The sequence below is a fragment of the Lonchura striata genome, chromosome 1A (genome assembly GCF_050655825.1).
Source record: "Lonchura striata isolate lonStrDom1 chromosome 1A, ASM5065582v1, whole genome shotgun sequence".
NCBI classification, from domain to species: domain Eukaryota; kingdom Metazoa; phylum Chordata; class Aves; order Passeriformes; family Estrildidae; genus Lonchura; species Lonchura striata.
In genome coordinates, this window is record NC_140741.1 from 18,744,263 (window position 1) to 18,751,690 (window position 7,428).

The window sequence follows — 7,428 nt, forward strand, 5'->3', positions numbered from 1 at the left end:
AGTTGCTCAATGAAACTGTGAGTTGAAGCCTGGCATGAAGGTCCTCTCTCTGTTTAAGTTCCACATTTAGGGGGATGACATCTGGTCATCAGCTACTTGGGGCTGAAGTGATGCCCTGCTCTCAGGCTGACTGCAGAAAGGTTTAATCCACACTCTGGACATGGATATCTATCACACAATCCATTCAAATACCAATCATGGAGACCTCAGTCTCACACTCTGTACTTTAGAAAGAGGGAAGGATTAAGCCACTCAAAGTTAGGATGCTCTTCCCCTGAAGAAAGATGGGGGGAGGGCATGTGGAACACAACACACACCTCTGAAGTAGATGTAGGTTCCTTTCTTCCCAGTAATTCTGGAGATGAGACACACAGCTAATTTGAGTTTCAAACCCCCAAAATCATATGTAATGAATTTCTTGTATCCCACTCTTCAGCAGTACTAGGCATCTTTTGAGAGGAATTCTCTTCCATTCCCATAAAATAAGTGCTCCCCTCCACTGGTATGCTGGAGACTTTTCACAAGGCTTCCTAAACCTTTAGAGTTACACCTTCCTTTTTAAAGCAAATCCCACAGAAGGACACAGTGATCTAAAAACCTGGCAGAGGCTCCTAAACCAGCTAACTGGAGGAACAATACTGGTGTCTGGTTATATCATCCAGAGCCAGAAGCAGCTGTCTCATTGCTGGACACTGAGAAGGAAACCTTGGGAGACCTTGTCCCAAATTTGGGGGAAATAATATTTAAGTGCCTCATAATTTAAAGGTGTAACTCTAGTTGTGCAGATTATGCTAAGTGTTCTACATTGCATCCTGCTCTGACACAGGGATAAACCACTAATTAATTAATTAACTAACCAATTGCATTGTTGTTTTGAAGTGTGCTATGAGCCAACAGATGAGAACAAGGCCTCTAAGCCATTTCTCTCAGACAGCTGGAAAGCACTCACATACATTTCCCCCAACCTGCAAGAGCTGAGAGCAATAAATCGGACCCTCGGGAACCCTCTGCCAGCAGGTATTGAATACTTAAAGGGTCAGTCAGACTTTTAGATAACCTAGATCCTGGAGAAGAGCATTTTCTGCTTCAGCCTCTAATACAGGCAAATTGGGTTATAACATAGTGGGGATTCATAAGTGCTCATGGTATCTTGCCCCTTACTGCCATCTCTCTCTGGGCTGTATGGACTGATGACCCATCAGAGATCACAGTAGGCCTGGGCTGGCTCCTTGGCCAAAACCAGAGGTCCCATTTGCCTCACTTCATCACCTAAACAGGAGTAATGTCTGGTTTGTCAACATGTCCCTGAATCATGGTGTTCAGAGGGCACCTGGTCCAGCAGTGCCGCCCTTTGCAGAAATGACACGCCCCAAATGCAGATGGAAATCCAACAGCATTGAAACAAGGAAGACATGTTTCAAGACACCTTTTTGATCTCTATGCTTAGTCCCTTAAGAATTTGGTTCCTCAGCATAGAAGTACAGTGTGGAAGTCTAACTCTGGAGAATTCCATGTTTCCCATAATATAAAGAAAAAAATTTTACCAACTACATTTCAGAAGTGCCCATAAATAGTAGTAGAAGTGCCATAAATAGGCTGTCAGCCCACAGACAGGCTGGTTGAGGACCTTTACAGTTAGAGCACATTTTTCCCTCCCCTCTCTCTGAAGAGCTGCCGTCCAGGTTGGAGGATGTTATCCAGGTTGCAGTGGCCCTGGCCTGCCCTTTGCTGGCCCATCTGCACTGTGTGGTGGTGACCCTCGGCGCTCACGGCGTCCTCTTGTGCGGCAAGAGCCTGGGTGGGAGCATCTCCCTTTATCCAGGAGCTCACCAACAGGTAAGGGCATGGAAAACTAACTCTGAGCTCTCAATTGCTTCCTTCTTGGACCATATGGCACTGTTGCTATTTCTGGTGTCATGGCAGCAGTCCTGGGAAACATGGCATCACTGCTGGAAAATGTATGTGTTTGAGAGGGTGGAATACACAGCTCTGAAAGAAAATCAAGTTGTCTGTCCCTGTACTGCTGGCTCCTAGCAGCAGTATTTAAAGTCAGCTAGAATTAAATGTGCTTATGTGAATATTCATGAGTGTGAGCTTCATTTGCAGGAAGCTTCATTTAAATGATCAAAGTGCAAAAAAAAATTATTGCCTTTTTTTCAGCCTTTTCTTTTTTTGCCATCCCTGCAGAGCTGGCATCAGGTGCATCAGGCCTTACCAGCTTGGGCAATTCCCACTAACTTCCCTTCCCTCCCCCCACAGGCTGCTGCTGCCAGGCTCTGTGCTGCCCACTACCCCGCCATCCCCATCAGCAGGGAGGAGATAGTCAACGTCTCAGGAGCTGGTGACAGGTATATCCTCGCTGCTTTGTCCTCTCCAGCTGCATGTGAAAGGGCCTTAATCGGATTAGTTTGAAATTCCACTGGAAAAGCAATTGCTGCTTGAGGGAGAGACATTAAGGATAAGACCAGGGCTGGTTACAGTGATTCCTTGCAAAGCTTGCTAAAAATGTACCCTGAAGCATCTTGGAAGCCAGGCTTGTCATTATTAGTTTTGCTTTTCTTCAAGATCCAAGCCTTTCCTGGCAATCTAAGAATTCTGAATTACTCCGGGTTGAGTTGCTAAAAGCAAAGTAAACCACCTTACATCAAAGCTGTCTTACTAACTGCCTTACTTCCATACTTCTCCAATGGAAGTGGAACTGCCACTCAAGAGCTAAAATGGCCCTGTAAAAGCATTTCATCAGGTTCTGCATTTGCCTCTGGCAATTTTGAAACTCTTGCTTCAAAAGAGTCTGCTGTATAATTGGCCTAGCTGTTCACACAACGCCATACATAGAAGTGGGAAATGACAGCTATTATTCCTAGCCCCAGTGATCAATTCTCAGTCTGTCAGAGTAATATTTTATTATGCTTCTTGTTAACTTGACAAACCATATGTAGCAGTCAGGTTGTTTTTTTCTTCTTTCTTTATATGTTGCAATAATTGATTCTGTCCTTTCATTGTCTTGGGCTAGACCAAAAGTCCTTATGTGACAGATATTTCCTTTTTCCCTTTCTACTCTTACCTAGCAATAACTCAACATGGCAACACTTTTTTCTCTGATCAGTGTCCAGAATGAGAAGGTTTTTTGTGGTTTTGGATTTTTTTAAACATAGAGACTCCTCAATATTTTACTTAAAATCAATCAATAACTTTTTGCCAAGCTGTTGAGCCCGCTTAACACCAGGACATGCTGTTTGTGTCCCAGATCACCTCTGAAGTGAGCTGACTCAACTGCAAGCTGGTCTTCTCCAACAAAGACCAAATGGTTGTTTGCAGCAATAGGTGTAATAACAGCAGAGGAATGGGGAGTGTCATGGGGTCAGCCTGACCTAAGGAAAGCTCAGCTTTGCTCATTACCTCAGGCAGGTGACCCCAGCCAGCCCCTCCAGGGACACAGCCTCCCCTCTGCACCATCTGCTCGAAACAAAAATACTGCTTACTGCAGGACAAGGTTTTTTCCTAGAGGTTAATTAAATGAAATGTCTTTTTTAGGGGTTCCTTTCCCATTTTAAAATTCAAGGGAAGATCAAAGGTGAGATAAAATGCACCACTGCCAACCACCTCCACTGAGTTACACTAGCGAACCTGGAAGCTTGTTTTTCCTTACAAACTTATCTGAAAGCTTGGGGCCTATTCCTGCTCCCATTCCTGAAGTAACATTGGTCTGGAAATTCCTCTCCCCAGAGTCCCCAAAGCCACATGGGGGAATTTTCATCCAGGGTTTTTCTTAATAACCCCACCTGCTCTCCTGAACTCTGGAAATCCCTGTTCTAGAAAGTAAGAGTGCCAGAACAGACTGGAAATGCTAGGACACTGCAATGCCATACAAGCCAACTCCACAGCATATAAATTGGTTACGTGTCCCAAGCCCAGCTTGGTGGCACTTTCAAAGGACTATTGTAGAAACACAGAATGGTTTGGGTTGGAAGGGACCTTTACTGGTCATCTACTTTGAATCCTTCTGCAATAACCAGGGACATCTGCAGGTTGATCAGGTTGCTCAGAGTCCCATCCAACCAGGAATGGGGCATCCAACACCTCTCTGGGTAAACTGTTCATGTTTCACCATTCTCATTGTAAAGAATTTTTTTCCTAATATCTAAAATGTAACACTTTCCCAGCTTAGCCCCTGTGAACCTTCACACTTTAGAAGTACTGGTCAGGGGACAACGCTATCCAGAAACAGTGACCCAGGGCACTTCATGCCTCCCCTCCACCCTATGGCTCTTCTGCAGCTCCAGAGATCTGCCCATGAGCTGAGCATGTGTGCAGTGCCTGTCTGCTCCTTGCCCCTGGCTGCCATGACAACCTAACACCACATGCCCACCTATGGCATTGCTAGGGGATGCTCCCCCAAATATTTACACTCAACTCCTGGAGCTGTTGAGAGACTGGACACTTTGTAGAAGTCATAATCTTCAGTGCCTTTGTTATGGATAAAAAGATGTTGATGTAATTAGATGGAGTGCAAAATAAGGGCTCCTTTTACCATTCCCATAGATGTGCTTATTAATCCTCCCTGCCATCACATTTTTCTGTCCTTGCTTCTTCCTCTAAAACGTGATTGTCTTCTCCATTCCTTTTCCCTTCTCCTTTGTCTCTCCTAGCTTCTGAACATTTTTTCAGTAGTTGCTGTGAATGGAGTAGTTGCTCCCAATCTGCCCCAAACATTGCACTTACATCACTTTTACTGGGAAATCTCAAATGAGAAACCATAGCAAATATTTCCCAAAAATCTGACTTTAAAGTGTAATTTCAGCTTTGGGTTTCTTTTTCCAGCTGTGCCTGTTGTCCCTCTCACATAGATACAGAAACTTTATCTCCCACCCTATCCAACCCTTTGGGAAGAGAAGGCACCAATATAATGAGAACATAATGAGGCACCAACAAAGAGCAGATAAGTGACAAAATAACTACAGAGCTGGGGAAAATTAGATTCTTCCCTTCTTAGGCTCCTTTGTTTTCCCCTGCCTCACCTGGAAATCTGAGGAGAATAGAAAACATGGTACAAGAGGAAGTACCTCAACTTCTCAGATGAGAAGAATAAAAAATGCAAATAAATTACTCTACTAGGTACTCTAAAATGGATACAGAAAAAGCAAAACCCATTCATTGTAACCTCAGCCTTCCTGTGTGACATATTCTGCTGCTGTAAGTTCTGGTTGGGGTCCAAATGAAAGCTCTTACAAATGAACAGCCACATTCCTGGGTCCAAAGCTCTTCTCCCCTTGTTCAAAGCCACCTTTCTTTTCCCTCCACAGCTTAATGGCAGGAATCCTTGCAGGGATGCTTGCTAAACATGACACAGGCACATGTGTCCGAATGGGTCTGCTGGCTGCCAGCTTGTCTCTTCGTTCCTATGAGCCCATTTCCCCAGAAATCAGCACTTCCAGTGTCAGCCAGGAGCAAGTCAGGAGCAGGAGCTGGCCAGAGGCAAAGGTGTGGAAGATGGACTAGATCACTGTGGCTTTCTCATCTATCCCCTCATCACACTTGCAGCGATCCTATTTTCAGGAACTGGACTGTGTTTTGAACTTTGAGAACATTTATCTGCTTTGCTCCTGAGTAAACCCTCAAGAAAGGAAATCCCTACCCAGGGAACTTCTGTGGAATGAAAAGCTGATTTCTAGCATTTCAGACCTCCTGGTCTTCTGACCTCCAGGCCTTCTAGATTTTCTATTGAGGGAATTTTCTCTTCCTCCACCTTGTGTCACTGTTGTCCATTATCACAGTAGTTCCTCTGTCATTGACTCCTGGATCTTCAGGACCATGTCTCTTCAGCTGGGCCCAGCAGCAACATCTGTTCTTGCCGCTTACTCTTTCCTATCCCACGGATCACAGTCGATGGCAGGGTGCAGCTGGCAGGAACATGGCACTGTAGGATAATCTTATCCATCTTCCCAAGCCAGCCAGCACACACCACACCTTCTTGCTCTGAAGTCCCAATGCCCCTGGAGAAAGTAGGCAAGACAAAGTAAAGAAGAGTGACCAGGGACCAGCTGGTGGCCTTTAAAAGATGATAGCCCCTTGTTCCACATGCCTTCCTCTGAACTTGGGGCTTCCTTCCTCCTTCTTAAGTCCTGAGTGTCAAGTCTGAAGCAAAAGAGATCAGAGGGAGCCAAGGCATCTCCCATGGAAGCCATGAGGAAAAGTCACCTTCTCTCTCTAAGCATGTAATGTGCACAGGATGCAACTGCGGGTGCCAACAGATCAGTGACCACTGAAACTCATTAAAACTGATTTCTAGTAGAGTTGGGTCTCGGTGCTAGCTGGTTCCTAAACTGACTGATAGTAAACCTGGAGTACAGACTCCGTTTCATCTAGAGACCATGGTCAGACCCTTTGGCTGAGGAGCAGCTCCCTGGTGTCTGACACAGCACTGAGATCAACCAAAGCTTGATCAGGACAGCTCTAACATCACTCTCCTGGGTGGGCTCTGCCATTTAACCAGTGAGCTCCCACTGCAATTGATAGAGGCATTAACTGGGTGCCTTTCTCCCACCTGAGGCTGCTTCCACCAGGCTCTTAGCAACTCCTTCTCTCTGAGCCCACACCTTTCCATCAGACACACAACATCTACCATCAGCTTTCCTTTACTGAAACCTTGGTTGCAACTGTGGTTCAGCTGAAAGATTCTGTGCTCAGATGGCACACACCCATGTGAGCAGGGACAGGGTGGCTGTGGCAGAAGGGTGCTGGGATGGTTGGGAACACAAGGGAGGGGGATTGGGGCCCACATGAGCAGCTGGGTTTGCTCACAAACTGTGAGGTGGGACACAGCAGGGCGGGGGAGGAGGGCTGTGCCCCCAAGGTATGTCCCTGCACTATAAAAATCACTTTGGCTGGATCCAGAGTCAGGGGAAAAAAGCAGCTTCCACTTCTGCTACTGACTGCAACAGCCTTGTCCAGGCAGAAGGACCCTGAGCAAAGGCAGGACCTGAGGATGGATGTCCAGGCACTGGCAGTCACCACTCTCCTCCTGGTGCTGCTCTGCTCAGCCCCAGCACCATCTGGGGAGCCAGGCCAGCAACCTGGAGAGGCAGGCAGCGGCTGAGTTCCTTGAAGAAACCCCTTGGCCACTTGGAGATGGAGGGGACAAGCTACCTGGGCAGGGCTCAGAGAGGAGCCACCCTCTGGCCAGTGCATGGAAAGTGATGAGAGAGGCACACCCCAGCTCAGGGTGGCTATGGCCAAAGCTCTCCTGGGCAGTGGGGAGCAAGTTGCCCCTGGCCAGCCCTGGAGGCTCCCACTGCAGCCCTCCCACAGCAGGATGGTGAGGCTAGACTGAAGGACCACGGGAAGTTCAACAGCGACACGGTAGGCACAGAGAGGGAGAGGGTTTGCGCTGGGGGTTGCAGGGTGAGCGGGGTACCAGTTGGGATCAGA

General features: G+C 46.9%; 1 protein-coding gene across 1 annotated transcript; it reads left to right on the forward strand.

The window, feature by feature from the left end:
* The first annotated feature begins 297 nt into the window (after positions 1-297).
* LOC146763399 (uncharacterized) lies at positions 298-6,293 on the forward strand. Its single transcript, XM_085569116.1, has 5 exons — positions 298-349; positions 880-1,017; positions 1,670-1,836; positions 2,260-2,348; positions 5,304-6,293. Exons 1-5 carry the CDS (start codon positions 298-300, stop codon positions 5,497-5,499), a joined length of 642 nt encoding a protein of 213 aa, XP_085425242.1. The 3' UTR covers positions 5,500-6,293.
* The last annotated feature ends 1,135 nt before the right edge of the window (positions 6,294-7,428 follow it).

Excerpts from the sequence above, each read along its gene's own strand:
- LOC146763399 (XM_085569116.1), top strand. The coding sequence starts at position 298 with ATGTGGAACACAACACACACCTCTGAAGTAGATGTAGGTTCCTTTCTT. Across the intron at positions 350-879 it reads TGTAGGTTCCTTTCTTCCCA|TGTGCTATGAGCCAACAGAT; the intron begins GTAATTCTGGAG and ends GTTGTTTTGAAG. Across the intron at positions 1,837-2,259 it reads ATCCAGGAGCTCACCAACAG|GCTGCTGCTGCCAGGCTCTG; the intron begins GTAAGGGCATGG and ends CTCCCCCCACAG.